We start from the raw sequence: 15,872 nt of genomic DNA, 5'->3' as shown, positions 1-15,872 counted from the left end.
CTCCACTGATGGCTCAATGAGTAGGAGTTATAATAATGAAAAAAAATTGTTATTTTGCATGGAAATAACTTCATAAAATCAGTGTGATTGTGTGGGTCCAGGAGAATAAAAGAACAAATCACCTTCTTTCATCTTAGGAAGCCAACAAATAATGTTTAACCTTGAGAAAAGAATCAAGAATTAGCATTAGTAGCCTGTTATTGTACACATACAAGTAAACAAAGAATTAACTACATAAGTAAAGTGGTTTCTAGTAGAAGGACTAGAGGGAAACTGGAGAAAGAATGGAGATTGTTATAGTTCTTAATTTTTTTGTGACTACATCCAGGTTAAACCTCAATAAAAATATCAAAAATACATTGATTATTTTCCAATTGCTCTGTTTAGTCTTCTTTAGTATGCTTGATCCATGTTAATTGTCTATCATATTAGACATACTTATTTTCAGATTTTGTCAGACAATTCTCCCATCTGGAATTCATTTCTCATCATGCTGTTTGTATGGCTCTCAATCATGGGAAACCCTTTTCCTGGGAACTCTCTAATATTGGCTTGTGAGCTTATCTTTGGTGTGGTTACATCTGTGGAACACCTGCAGGCCTTTGGTCAGTGTTCTGCACCTGCTTCTTTCACATGCTCCAGTTGTATTTACAACCTAGGACCACATCCATGTTAATAGCTCAACATTAACTGAGATAGCATTATGGGTTTCCGGGTAAAATAGAGTGTATAAACCTAGAATGTGCTGGGGTGGAGCGCTTGCCTAGCATGAGTGAGACGTTGGGTTCCATTCCCAGCTCTGGGGTTCCAGGGACATATTTAAGGGGAAAAAAAACCTGGAGGGAATGCCTTGACATGTCTCCCTGACCCTTCTTCACGGTGTAGGCACTCATTCCCTCCGCTGCCAGGAGTGAGTGCTGTGACAACTGCATCCCTCTCTTGGAACCTGGAACAGTCCTCTACTAAAGGAAGTTGCCTCCCAAGGTTATACCTAGGACCAGTCTGGTCTCCTGGCATCCATCAGACATCTCCAGAGGAGCATCCCAGCTTGCAAGTCCCTACAGGATGAGCTCCAAGGCAACGGCATTGCAGTTCAACTCTTCCCTCTGTCTTCCTGCTCCCGGCTCCCTTCCAAGGGTTAATTTTTTTTTTTTTTTTACTTTTTAAAAAAGTTATAGATGGTTATAATACGTTTATTTTATTTGTTTGTTTTTATGAGGTGCTGAGAATCAAACTCAGTGCCTCTCACATGCTAGGCAAGCACTCTACCCCTGAGCTACAGCCCCAGCCCTCAAGCGTATAAGAGTTCCTCTCAGCCCTTAGATCCCACCCCCAATAAACCTCCTCCAGTACATCTCAGAGTCTCCAGGTTTATTTCCCAAGGAATCCACCTTGGAAAATTCCAACCATAAATTTATATGAGTTCTGCCTCATGGTTATGAATTCTAGTGAAAGGCCCCATACCCCCACCTCATCCACACCTTACGCAGAGCTATTAAACAGAGAGCTTCCTCACTGTCCTCCTGGGCTGGTGCATGTGTTTATTTCAGTCTGCCCTTTCATTCAAAGTGATGTTTTTTTAAGGAATTTACTTTACTCTGGTATCTTAGTTTCCTCCAACTGCCTGGTGCTGGGCAAGGATATTGCTATGGGCTAAAACTTATCTTCCCCAAAATTCATATTCTGAAACTCTAAACTCCTGTACTGCAGAGTGTTGTCTGTATTTGGAGACAGGGTCTTTAAGGGGGTGAATAATTTAAAATGAAGTCATGACAGTGGGCCCTGATCCAACATGACTGGTGCCTTTATAGAAAGAACAAATTAGGGCACAGACACACAGGGAGGATGGTGTGAAGACATGGAGAGAGGACAAACAGCTATGAGCCTAAGCAAAGAGGCTCAGAAGGATCCAATCCCACAGACACCTGGACCTCCAACTTCTGGCCTCCAGAATTATGAGAAATTAATTTCTGTTGTTTAAGTCACTGAATTTGTGGTACTTTGCTGCAGCCGCCTGGGCACACTAAAGCAGCCATATGGACATCATAACCCAAGCTCCTCTTACTGAGACCAGCAACCTTTCCCCACTCCTCCCACCCCAGGGCAGCCTTAGCTTCTACACAGATAGTGCCAATTTACTTTCTATACTTTGGAAGGTTGGGTAGCTGCTGGGTGTGGCAGACAATCTGTATAAGATCAGTGATGCCCTCTCCTGAGCACCCCTGTACAACCAATGTAGGAGGTCTGGGTTTATTGTCCTACCCTACTGCCTGGTCATCACCTTCCCACTTAGACCCAAGTTCTTCAAGGGGACAGACTGTTCAAATTCTTGACATCCTGTGTGGATGTCACACAAGAAGAGTGGTCTTCACAGACAGGCAGTGGTAATCACTAATGATTGGATGAATATGTTCCCCCGCTGGAAGGAGGGATGGGTGTCAGGCATGGAGGATGGTGGAAATGAGAAACAGCTTATTTTATTGGAATGAAAGAAGGTTCTCTCCTGCCCTCTGACTTTATCTGCACCTTCCAAATCTCAGTGCTCCCATATCTCAGAACAAGGCATAGGACCCAGCAAAGTCATCTCCTGTCCAGGAGGACCTCCTGCAGACATTCACCTTACAAAGGCAGTACCCAGAGGATCAAATCACAGTTTAGCACAGGAGCAGACCAGAAAACCCCTTCTCATTCAACTGGCTCATAAATATGATTGGAAAGAGACTGAGAGGCAAAAGGGAAAGACCTCACAGATCTCCCAAGAAGCCTCCACCCCTTTGGACCCAAACAAAAAGGCAGTATGCCCCACGTGGAATCTAGCCAGGTTTGTTACCCAGCTCCCCTATGCCCCCACCATGGCTGTGAGACAAGGACACCCTCCTGCTAATGTGCCCTGGCCACATTTTTAATTAGATGCTGTGTGCAGAATGCAACAAGAAAGGAGGCAGAATAGGCAGGCAGCTGCTGAGACCACGCCTCCACTCCTGGCTGGAAACAGCAGCTCTTTGTGAGCTTGGAGACTAGGGAAGATGTGCTCCAACAGAGGCAGGCAGGCGAGACCCTGTTAATGGAAGTCTGGATCTTTCAGTCCAAGTGGCAGTGAAGGGAGAGGAAAACACCAGGGAGCCAATAGGGAGCAGAAAGGAGAGAGGAGTTCCTGCAACCTAGCCATTTACAAAGTTGAAAATTCCATCTTGCAATTTCCCTCTTTGCTTCCACTCACCTGAGAAAGCTGCTGTTATTCCTTTGTCTGCCACCTCTATTTGCAAACATCAATCCTCAACCTAATGCACCCACGGTAGCTGAGGAATTCATCATAATTGACTCCATTCTGGGCAATATCTGCAGGCCAACTGTGTTAGGACTGAGAACACTGACAGAAGGCAGAGGCCCCAGCACTGAGGAGTGTATATTAGTACAGAAAGCAATATTGAGGCAATCCAAGTATTGTGCATCAAGTGTCTAATCTATGGTGTCTGTGGGTCTACAAGGGAAAGGGGGCTTCCTGGAAGAGGTGATCTTTCATCTTAATTTTGAGAAATAAATAAAATTTAGCTAGAAAATGAGGGTGGGAGTCAGGAGGCAAAGATGTCTGAGACCAAGGAAAGAGAAGGCATGAATAAAAGGGCAAAGAGCAGAGTGTGTATTTGGGGACCACGAGATGCATGTTTGAGCTGGAGTAGCCATAAGCTGGGGGATGGGAGAAGATGAGTCCAACCAGGAAGAAGCAGGCAAGATAATGATGGGCCTCACAGGAAGCAAAGGGTCAGACTAAAACAACTGCTTCAATCCCCAGCACCATAATAATAATAATAATAACCACAACAACAACAACGCTCCTCATTTCATTATGTGCTGTCAGTAGCTAGCAGCACAGAGGGTGGCCAGCACCAGATCTTTGATGACTTGACCACAAGGGTATAGTAAAGGAACCCAGAGGTGCAGAAAATTTTTATGGTGAGGTTCTCAAACCTCATTTCTGCCTGGTCCTCCCTCTGGTTTCCACCTCTCAGAAACCGCCTCCTTAGTTATCATTCAAAGAACACACTTACAGGGAGCAAGTTATCCCACTAAACATCACCAGGATGTGGTTCACAACTTCCTGGCCACATCCCCCAACCTGCTGCCTCATCACCCAGATCAGCAGCAGCAGGCAGACATTCATGGGGAGGTTATTCCTGAAGATTCTCCACTTCCATTCCACTTCATACAAAACAACAAAAGCAGTCACTTGTGAAGAAGTGCAGCCTGTTTAAAAGACCAGCAAGGATAAGATACTACATCTAGGACTAGAGTGGCAGCCCAGTGGTAGAACACTCACCTTGCACATGTGATACACTGGGTTCAATCCTCAGTACCACATAAAAACAAATGAACAAAATAAAGGTATTGTGTACATGTACAACTAAAAAAGATTTTTTTAAAAAGGATACTATATCTAACAGTAGGAAAAACTGGAAGGTATATATAGGAATTTCACCTGGTCTTCTATGTTTACAGAAAATGTCTTGCAGACCCCACAGGGCACTGATGAGAAAGGCTGTCTGTGGGGAGCAGGAACTGAGAGACAGAGATGAGCACCAAGTATCCATGGTCTTGTGAGGTTGTTATGACAAGCATACACTGCTTTTTTAAATAAACAGTAAATATGAGACCAGCAAACAACACAAAGGATCATTCTACAAGCAGAATGTATGCTGCAGACTTAAGTCTTTGGTTCATGGCAGTATTTCAGAGGTAGAAGCTCTCAGGCATAAGAGACCAGGGGGGCTTCACAAACTTCATTACCAAATGGAGGAAGGAACAGAAAGGGAAGAACTGTGAGGAAGAAAACAGGCAGTGTAATAGATAAAAATCACTTTGAGGGATGAGGCCACATGGATGGGGAGGCCTCTTTAAGCAGGAATTCATGATGTGAGACCCTGGAGATGCAGAGCTGTATCAAAGGACATAGGCTGCAGTCCTGACAAGAAGTAAAGGGTCCCCCAAAGAGAGGGCCAAATGTCAGGTCAGATTTAAGTCCACTATAACTATATTCAGATGTTACTCCTGGGGTCTCAGAAAGACCCCAGAAGGTCCTGGGCCTTTTTCTACCTGACAATGTGTCTGCCAGGTGAAAGAACCCTTTAGAAAGTACCAGGCATTTTTTGCTGCATGTATTAACAAGTCATATAATTTCATTTTATCCATATGTTGACACTTGGCCTCACATTTTAGAATAAGTGCACATTATTCTATCATTTTTAAGGTTAAGAATTTATACTAAAATTGAATAAATTATTTTATATCCCCACATATAAAAAGAAAATCACACCTTTCAAAGATTTTTTTTTTCTAATTCTTAAATCCACTGATGCACTCAATTTTTGAGTGGGTTTTTTCTGAGATGATTTTGGTCTAGAGTGCTTTTCTTTAATGGAGCTATGTATTTTAGAAAAGCATTCCCCTAAGAATATTTCAAATATATCTTCATTTCCCACAGAACAAGCACTGAGTGCCTAAAAATTAACTTGTACTCAAACCTCAAAAATTGAATCAGAATATATTTTCCTCAATCATTCTAATAAAGACATCAAAATGTCAAAACCCTGAGTTTTGAAACTGAACTTCTGTTCTCTCTCTAGCCTCATTATTAAAACAGATATTTTTCCACAGTTGTTCATAACAGGATTGCCATTTTCCATGCTGCCTGCCGATTATAAACAGAATCAATTTTAAAACCAAACTAGGCCCTGTCTGAAATATTCCAAGATGCATTACCATCTGGTTTTATATCAGCATTCAAACAGGCCAAAATCACTGTATTACCAAGGCTTATCAAAAATAGTTCACATATCATTCAATGCAATTTCAAATCACAAACTTTGAAAGTCCTCCTAATTTTTCAAATGATTTATCACAAATTAACTAGCAATAGGTCTTTTAGTAATTATTAATTTGAGAAAACACAGCATACTAAAAACATTTACAAATAAATAGAAAGTGGTAATCCAGTAGGATAAGATAACAATTCCCACTGATCTGAGTAGATGCAGTTGCCAGACACTGTCCTGAGCAAGATAATTTCCACAGGATGACCCGAATGTCTTCAAAAACTGTAACTGAGACCTAAGCCTGGCACCTAAATGTACATTTAGGTACAGTTTATCATTTTCCAAGAAATATTTTCCTTTCAAACAAGTCTTTAAAAAAGATTTTTAATATCTCTCTCAATTCATTTATTTAACAGTCTGGACTATAGATTCCATGCAAAGATAGACGCTGGGCATGCCCCCAACTTTTTATCATCCAACAGTAGAAAGAAGCCATGAACATAAATACAACCCACTTCTCTTCATCATGATTAACACTCCCAACCAGCCACACACAAACACACACATGACATACACACATGTATGTGCGTCCACAGTAGCACACACTCCAAAGACATTTCTGACACACCAAAGCATCACCTACAGTAATCTGTAGTAATTCTCTTAATAATGCTAGTTGGTTCAACCTGATAATTTTACTGGATAGGACAGGGATTCACCAAGCCAGTTTTCCATTTCACCTACCTCTCTGTCAACCATTCCCTTGGAAAATAAAAGATTGGGGGGATCTCTGGGACACTTAAAAAATATAGATTTTTATTGTCACTTCTGAAATGTAGAATTTTCCTTTAGACACTGACTCAAATATAACTTCAAAAGTCAGTTATATTGCTTAATCCCTATTTATTTTCTTTCCATTCTAAACTATGAAAAGGATTACAAAAAAAAACTATCAACAAGTAAATTATTTTAAATATTTTACATTACAAATACATTTAGGAATCTAGAGTGAAACTAACAACTCTAACAACATAGAGATCATACACACACACGCGTGCGCGCGTGCAGTGAAGCTACTCTGTAGTGCAAGTGGGGGAAAACTTTATCTTCTAAATTTTTTGATTTAACTAAACCAGAAGTTGAAGACAACTTAAATGTACTATAGAAAATAACACAGCTCATGATATTATATGCCAATGCCCATATTTTCTAGGCAAGAAGTTAGAGATTTAAATACTTGCTGTACCAAAGGGGTGATATCAAGTTTAAAAGAAAAGGAAAAGGAAACTCTTTACCCAAAGCAACATCCTAACTCTGTAGGCATTATGCAAGTTTTTTCCTAAAGGAAATGGACCAACATTTTTAAGATAACCCAACTGATCAAGTATAACAAGTGAAAACAAAATTTCCTCATAATTTTTCTCTATTGTGAGATTTAAGTATATCAAATGTAACAATATTCTCCCCAAAGAAAGACTTGCTTTTGATTTCTTCACACTCAGGTCTTCATTCAAACACCCACACAAGTAATAACAGCTCTACTGGGCACATGCACAAGTCTGAGTAACTATTATTTCATCTGTAAATCACCTCCCTTCATTCCATTCCTCTTCCTTTACATATGTAAATTATGATGTCTGATCCAGAGCTCCCTACCAGCCACCACAACCAAATTACCCTCCAGGGACATCAATCAGCTTGTTATTCTTGTTTCAGTATTTTTATTTAAAGGGAGGAAAGGGGAAGGAGTGGCTGTTTTCAGGAATCATAATTCCTCTTGATTAAATTTCTGGCTCACTGAAATTTCCTGAAATGCACTACCCTCTGCTTCTAAATGTTTGGCTTTTCTAGAGCCAAGATACAATGTTTTCAATATAAATTGTTTCAAGTAATATATGTCTAGTTTTGCAGGGAGCATTTTGTCAAATTCTAATATTTCCTCTTGAGAGCCAATCCCTTTCAACAGCAGATCCAATCTGACAGAATAGAATTTTAAACAACACACACAGAGCTATAGTTTCTGATGGACACAATTCTTTTTTTCTCCTACTCTGAAACACCGTGTATGATGCTCATCACTTGGAATACAGATCTTATTAGGTAATAAATTTATCATAAAATGTACAAAATACATACTTCTTTTCCCCATCATTAAAAAAAAATACAAAACAGAAAGCATGGATTCTAAGGTTGAGCGGTAGCTGTCACTACTTGGGTTTGTGAATCATCGCATGATTAATAAGAACAAATAGCACATGCACATTTCCATAGGCTGCAAATGTTGATTGAGAATACACATGCCACAGGGCTTCCTAGTCCCCAAATGAGATTATCTGTAGGCAGAAATTGTTCCATTTTCATAGTTTTCCTTAATTTTAATAAAGGATTGTATTTCTGTGGCCACTGAAAACTTGAGAGAAGACCCTTCTATTTTTTCTTTCATTAAAATGTAATATGATCTTATTCCAAATGTTATGCAAGATATAATTGGTGGGGGCAGGGAGAGGGCTCACTATTATATTGCACTCATCTTGTTGCATTAGACTCAAAAGCTCAAGGATATATATTTGTCACATGTCATTCCAAGCTAAAGGCATCCACCAAGAGAATATATATTTTCACTGTTCAGCTGGCAGCCAGAATCTACTTCCACAAACCAGCATACTGATGAAAGCCAAGGCTCTCAGCTTTGCTTTCCATTTCTTTGTCATAATACCTCTTCCCTCTGCAGAGAAGAGAAGCCATTTTACTAATTTATAAGTACCCTGACTATCCAACCATCTAAAAAAATTTACTCATCAATAACAGTTGAGTAAAAGCAAAAGTGCATCCCACAGGGTTAGAGAATAAGACAGGCAACACCAGCATGTATTGATCAGCAGACTCCTGATACTCACTGAAGGCAGCTACTGCAAGGGCCAGTGTGACAATAATGGAGAACCAGGATACCCACAATGCCTTCTTTCTGTAGTTCTGAGCTTCATGAGGTTTCAGCCGGGTGCTGCTTTCTAGTAAGCCTGACAAAAACAAGGAGAAAGGATTCCTTATTAAGAAACCCACAGCCAGAGCTACAATTTCTTATCCAAAGATTGCAAACTGACAGCCCATGGGCCAAGATGTGTTTTGTTTGGCCCACACTGTGTTTTCACAATTAGGAGATTTCACATGAAAAATCAAGCTTTCTGGCATCTCTTGAGAAATCACAGGCATTTGCAATATGAGGCATGTATTTTCTGCAAGGTGATAGCAGCTGTTCTCTTTAGAAAAACTCCACAGACCCCACCACTCCCTGATATCACACCAGACCATTTCCTTGCCCCTGCATCAACTCATGTGTCTCAGGCAGATGCTGCTCCATCCAACCAGGTCCTTCCATCAGAAAAACAGTACAACATTCAATCATTCAGGCTCCTGGGCTGTGGGTAAATGATTTGCCCTGACCCAACAGCACAGTCCCATCTGGAGGACTGGTTTTACCCAAAGCAAAGAATCCTGTACTACAAAAGCCCTCACCACACCTTCTGACAATTAACAGAAGGAAATACACAATTTGTTTTTCTTTAACTACAACCAACATCAACCCAAATTACATGTCACATTTTTTGTCCTCCTTCCTTTGGACCAAGAACACATCAAAAATTCTCAGAATGTTTAAGTGGAGTAAAACTGTTCCACTTAAATTAAGGAGGGAGCCTCTTAGGTAGGCCATGTGTAAGACAGATTTTATTTTTGTCTCCTGTTTTGCACATTGAGAGTCCTTGACAACAGACATCTGTGACAAATCCCAGGCAATGCCCAAGCTTCACCTGCCTTGGGTCAAAGATTAAAACATCCTCAGTGTGATCCTGATTTATATTTCTTTGTTCTCCTTTGAAATAAGTCATAAGTGGCATCTCTTAGTTACACAGACAATCAAATTTTAAGTCATGTGTTCTACCCAAGCACAAGCTTGTTTATGCCATTCTTGGCTAAACAACCCACAATATTCCTTTTAGAGATTGAGCAGCCTTATCACACCAGTTCCAAATAATGAAGGAATTGGTAGCCAAAGCTCAGGCCCATTTGTAAAATATCACAGTGTGAGATATATCAGTCCCACACATCGCCTCTTATGTCTGACCAGCCATCACATGAAGCCTTTAGTTGCTATGGGGGCAGGAAGGGTGTGAGACTTTTCCTTTCCTATGATAAAGGGCATGGCCTACTTGCCCACAAGAAGACAGGTTAACAGGGGAAAAAAGCATAACAAATGTATTTAGTCAGAGTTCTAAATGACATAGGAGCCTGCAGAAATGAAGACTCAAGGATTGGGGGAAAGCTAGTATTTTTATGCTTAGATTGGGTGAAAAACAACCATAAAGAAATGTGATTACACAAAATAGTATGAGCTAATGGTAGTAAACCGAGTATGGAACTCAGCAAGGCCAGATTCTTCTTGGTGTCTCTCCATGGCATTTCTTCCTCTTGGGTGTGGGGCAGGACCCCTTCTGGGATGAAGGTCATATGATCTGCTCTCATAAGACAAGGTACATCTTGTGGCCACATTGAATTTCAGTTATGATCAGCTGTGATACAGAAAGGTGGTGTGTGACACAGAAAGGTGGCAGGCAGAAATTAGAGTAATATTGCTTGGTGTTATGGCTGAGTTTAGGGAAGAGGACTCTAGCTTCTGTGACCTGCCTTGGGGAAAAAAAAAGAATTCTGCCTTGGAAGAGGAGGGGCAAGAGGATGAAGAGGGGCAGGAGATGGTCAGAAGACATTTTGCTTCTAAGGGTCCTTCGGTTCAGAGGACTCAGCATGCCAAAGTGCCATATTTGGGGTATCATTTTTCTGATCCCAAATATTGCCCAAAACCACATCCTGTTCAAAAATTATACCAAGGACGCTGCTAACACTTCTTCTCTGTTCCATTTATTTCCCAGACCCAAGTATCAACACTCAGCAAAGCAAGCGGCAGTGTCAAAAAGGCTGCTTAATGACAGCCCAGAGGATGTTTAAGTGATTGAAACCTGCGGGCTTATGTATGATCAAAAGATAGATGAGAATGCAAACGGCAAGTATAAGCACCATTGCCATCATCTCACTGTAAAAGTCTCCCCAAACCCTCCTTCACAAATGCACTTGGATGGGAAAAAGACAAACCTTCACTCCTGTCAAATTCCACCCTAGGTATAGGTGATTACAAATGAAAAGACAGCATATCCCTTTCTCTCTTCTTCCTTAGCTACTGGAAAAACACCCCGTTCTAATTGTTAACTATAAACACCCTGGTCTCCAGGTGAAGTCATAACCTAAAATAAGCAAATCCCACATACCCCAATAATTTCTTTTCCTTTTCTCAAATGATGGAAAGATCTTCCTCTCCTCCAAGCCAATTGATTTTCAGGAGAAGTAAAGCTATAATGTTTAAGTATTGACTGAAATGAGCAGGTCATTTGGTAGGGATATGGACAGGAATGATTTCAAGATGTTGATCCACTGGGGGCAAAAACAGGGTTTCTTTTAAAAGCAAATTTAGTTTTCCAAGAGGCACAATCATGATATGGGTTTTCCATTCTGCCATATAACATTTTTTTTTCTTCCAAAGCAAATTGGACTCAATAATATACCTAATTGGACCACACATATGGACCCATCCAAATACCTCACCCACCTGGCCAGTGCTCCCCTGAAAGGAGTTTCAGATGACAGTGATATGGGCTGAACTGCCTGCCAAGGTGGCAGTTGGGTGTTCTTATCAGTAGGTCTGGAGATCCCTCCCGAGATATGATTCTTGTTCCCCACAAGATTTTTTAAAAATTTTTAATTGAAGTAATTGCAATGGAAACACTAACCAAAAGAGGAAAGACTTCCCCCATTTCTGGCCAAGTTTTCCTTATTTCCAGCTTATTTTTCCCTTTAAAAATGTAGCCAAAACCAAAAATGGAAAACTTTGTACTACTCACTGAGAAGTGGAACATGAAAACTTTAACAACCTGGCTCATAAGTGAATGGTCCACTCAGGTTCCTGGACACCATGTTGGATGCATATGCACTCACAAGTTACAAGGATGTGGTGAGAATTCCTAAAGTGCTCAGGAAGCTGTGCTTCAGAGGTTTTCAGAGGTATAAGAAGGCTAGTGTGGAAAGGCAGAATGGGCCAGCAGAGCAAGCAGGGCTTGATTCTCCCTACTCATGCTTGGCCTCCACATCAGAATTTCTAACTCCATTTAAATTTCACATATTTGCAATTTGGTGTTCTCTTCATGCTAAGCATAAGCCTTTATTAATGAAGAACCAATTCCTTTGCCGAGGTGGACACAAATATAAGTGGGAGGTTTAAGCCATATTGGTATCAATTAGTTCCCATTGCTTTCTTCTAAGAGTCTATCAAACTTTAATTATCTGCAGGAAGGGGAATTTTTATTAAATAGGAAGCTAATGAGAAATAATAAAATATATTACTCTTTGGTTAAACCACACCCTAAAGTTTGGGACAGAATGATGGGAAAACATTAATGGAGAGAAAACTGAGTATTAAAAGTGGGAGGGAGAAATGTCTTAAACAAACTTGGCCTACTGTGTGTGTGTGTGTGTGTGTGTGTGTGTGTGTGTGTGTTTAATTCCTTTGAGGTCTTAAACCACAGAGCTCTTGCTCCTTCAACCACAGGCTCAACCAAATGGCACCACAGTACTGACATTCTGAGATGGCAAGGTGTCTAGGAACTAGCTCATGTCACTTCTAAGGGCAAAATGTTTCCAAAATTCCAACACAGAGATTATAAAGCAATGCTTTCATTTCAGTGTGAAGTGGTCCCCAACAGGGTCCAAATAGCTCAGAAGAAAGTTAGGATAAAAGAGAATACTAAATATAGGTACACACCAAGAGTATTCATCCCCTCAGATTCTATAGGTATGTAGGCCCAGAAGAAAACCAGCCTGGCAGGGCTGAGAGCTGCACAGTTACCAACTGCCCAGACTTCTTCTTCCCCAATCCTCTCACCATTAGGAAAAAGTAGCAGCACTGGAACCATTCCCAAGGGATAACAAAAATTGATATTGGAAAGATGAAACCCCACATGAAAAAAAGTAACACAAATACAAAATATCACAATAATCCTCCCCAGGTAATCTTCTGATTTATTTATCTGAAATGACTCACTTATCATTAACTCTTTGCTGTTGGGAGTGTATCAAACAAAAGAATGTCACATTGACTTTCAGTTAGCTCTCAATGGCACACGGCACTGGGTTCTTGGGGGGACAGGATTCATCCTAACAGAGAGGCTGTGTGTGATATGCAATGCTGTCACACAGTGATAGTTTATAAACAGTGCATGCTTTCAGGCTACAATATAATAGAAAATAAAATTCAGTTGACCACTGGCAAATAACCTTGAGAATAAATTCAGAAAGGCTTTTTATACTTGAGCATGTGCTGCAAAATTATGCTAAATATTAACTCACCCTAGCACTCCCCCCACCATCATTTTGTGGGGTGGGGAGAAACAGGCCCGGTGGGCAGAAACAGGACATTTCTTACAGATGACCCACCATGCTACAAAATTAAGCTCAACACAGATTTTTGTGTTTCTTCAAAATAATAATAAAAAAATTAAAACCTACACTATTAATTACAGAGGGGCAAAGGTAATTTAACACACCTTGTGGTAAAATGTTAAGTTTTGCTGGGCGCTGGTAATTCACCAGTCGTCAGGTCTCAAAGGATATCTAGTTCTGTGAGAAGAGGGGGAGAGACCGCAATCTAGGTGCAGAACTCATTGCAACCCGAGCAGCTCCAGTTCCTGCAGAGCATCTCTAGCGATTCCACGGGAATCATTGTTTCCATGTCACTATTTCACATGCTATAGTTTAGAATTTCTAACGGAGAAAGATCGTGCATCCCAACACGAAACGGAATAAAAATGTACAGGAGATACTAAGAATAGGACAGAAACCTGCTAAGACTAAAATATATAAACCCTCCAGAGCCGACAAAATAAAGCTTCCAAGAAAAGGGGGTGGAGGTGCAAAGCGCTGGCTCCCCATGGAGGGCCTGGCTGCAAGGATCCGATTTCGGCCACTGCGGTTTAACCATTGATTCTTTTCAAGGGGTCCAATTTGAAAGCAGCAAGAAACAGAAAAGGTGTAAACGCGGCCAAGAGCTGGACATTCTCCGCAAGGAATCCAAGTCGAAGGAAACGAAAAAGGGATGGAGGAAACGCGGGAATGAACAGAAGAGTCCTCGCGTTCCATGCGGGCAACTCAAAGAGGACATTGGTTGTAGGTCAGAAGTAGAGTTCGGCCTCTCAGGGTATTTGCGGAGTGTAAGGCCAGTGTCCTGGGAAGGATTCTGAAAGGGCTGGAGAGGCGCTCTGCGGGAATCAGCAGGTTTCGATGGCATCCATTCAGATGAGGTTAGTGACCCAAACCCCGCAAATATCCCAACCCTCTGCCCCTCTCCACACCGCAGGTCTGACTACTGAAACCCGGGTCCCGGTGAGGGCGCGGGAGTCCAACGGCAGTCCTGGCCAAGATTCGCTTCCCTAGTCTCGGCGGTCACCGAGAAAACACCTCGAGGCCAAATCCGCAGGGGGAAGTTTTCCGGGGTAGCCGGCTGGGGCAGGATAAGGATCTGGAAATGGGACGTAAGGAACCCAGGTCCCTCCGAGATAAGCGGGGCCTGCAGTTCCCCGGGAGCGCTCAACGACGAAGGCAAAAAGAAAAAAGAATGAGAGAAAGAAACCGGCTACAGCAAACTTTTCCAGTGGGCGTCGGAGGGGCTGGGGTTGGCTGAGAGGAGGGAGCTGGCCCAGGCCGGGTGGGCCTGCAGGCAGCCGGCTTCTCAGGGTTGCAAAAAGGAGCCGCTACCGAGGCAGTACGGGCCGCGGAGGTGGGGCTGCAGCCCTCAGCTCTCCGCGCCTTTCCAGGCAAGTCCTGGTTCCGTGCCCATGCACGCTCCGAGGCGCCCGCCCGGGTTCAACCCACGAGTAGGGAGAGGCAGGCCCTGAGCACGCTCCCCATCAAATGAGCCCGGTACGGGGTAGGGGTCCAGGAGGCCCTGGGCGGTGCCCACTCACCTCGATCCTCTAGTCCGTCGCTGAACTGGCCGCTTTCGCTGATCCGCGGCTGCCGCTCCTCCTCGGGGTGCGGCGGCTCGCGCGCCGGGTTGCTCAGCTGGCCCGGGCTGGGGGCGGCAACCAGGGGCGCCTGGCCCCGCGGCGGCGGCGGGACTGCCGGGCCCGAGGGACTGCGGCGCTCGCTGCCCGAGGCCGGTTCCATGGCGCGGGGCTCCAGATCCCGGCGTCAGAGGCAGCGGCGGCGGTGGCGGCGGCGACGAGCACAGCGGAGACTAGAGTCAGAAGTGCGAGGCGCCGCGGCTCTGGCGGGCGGAGAGACCGACAGACCGACCGCGTGGAGAGGAAGGGAGGGCAGGAACCACGGAGTGGAGGTGCACGGGGGCGGGAATGGGGGGCAGGTCCGCAAGCGGCGGGGCTAGCGCGACCTGCGGCGGAGGCTGGGGCCACGCTGTCGCCGCTGCGCTCCGCCCCTGGGGGGCAGGTGTGGGTGACTGGGACCCGCCCCAAGGCGCTGCGCCTGAGCTGGTGCACGGAGGTCGGTGCACAGAGGCCAGTGAAAAGCGAGGGACCGGTTCTGGTCAGATGAGCGGAAGAGAGAGGGGGCTATTGGTATCTTTGGAAGAGGCAGGCGGCTTGGGTAGTACTTAGCGAGGTCGTGACAGGGGATGCGACCCACCCATGCGACGGATTGGTGCCCAAAAGGACTCTTCGGACCCAATTCCTCTGCCGTCCGCAAAGCCAGCTGCATCTCGGGGACAGGAGAATAAGCAGCGCCCCTCATTTGGCATCTTTCTTTTCCGGAGCCTTACAGGCTTCAGAGGCGAACCGGGTCCCTGCCTGCCTGGGCCGCCACACTCGCCGTCCATCCCGAGAAAACGGGGTTCACCTGCCCGAAAGCCTGTTTGTCTCCTGCTTTTAACTCCCCTCTCAGTTTCTCTTGAGCACCAACTTAGCCAAGAGGTGGAGAGTCTGATGGACCAACAGCGCTGTAGAAAACGCTTGG

At 43.6% G+C, this 15,872-nt stretch overlaps 1 protein-coding gene across 1 annotated transcript; it reads right to left on the bottom strand.

The window, feature by feature from the left end:
• Positions 1–4,045: 4,045 nt before the first annotated feature.
• On the bottom strand, positions 4,046–15,298 carry LOC308630508 (transmembrane protein 163-like; the record flags this gene model as incomplete). The annotated part of the gene is made up of 3 exons (XM_081260614.1): positions 14,870–15,298; positions 8,708–8,827; positions 4,046–4,245 (listed from the first exon to the last, which is right to left on the bottom strand). The coding sequence occupies exons 1-3, from the start codon at positions 15,069–15,071 to the stop codon at positions 4,046–4,048; spliced, it is 522 nt and encodes a 173-aa protein (XP_081116740.1). The 5' UTR covers positions 15,072–15,298.
• Between the last annotated feature and the right edge of the window lie 574 nt (positions 15,299–15,872).

The sequence above is a fragment of the Spermophilus citellus genome, assembly GCF_964194105.1.
Source record: "Spermophilus citellus genome assembly, chromosome: 11".
In the NCBI taxonomy this organism is placed as follows: Eukaryota; Metazoa; Chordata; class Mammalia; order Rodentia; family Sciuridae; genus Spermophilus; species Spermophilus citellus.
This window is presented reverse-complemented; position numbering and strand designations above follow the sequence as displayed.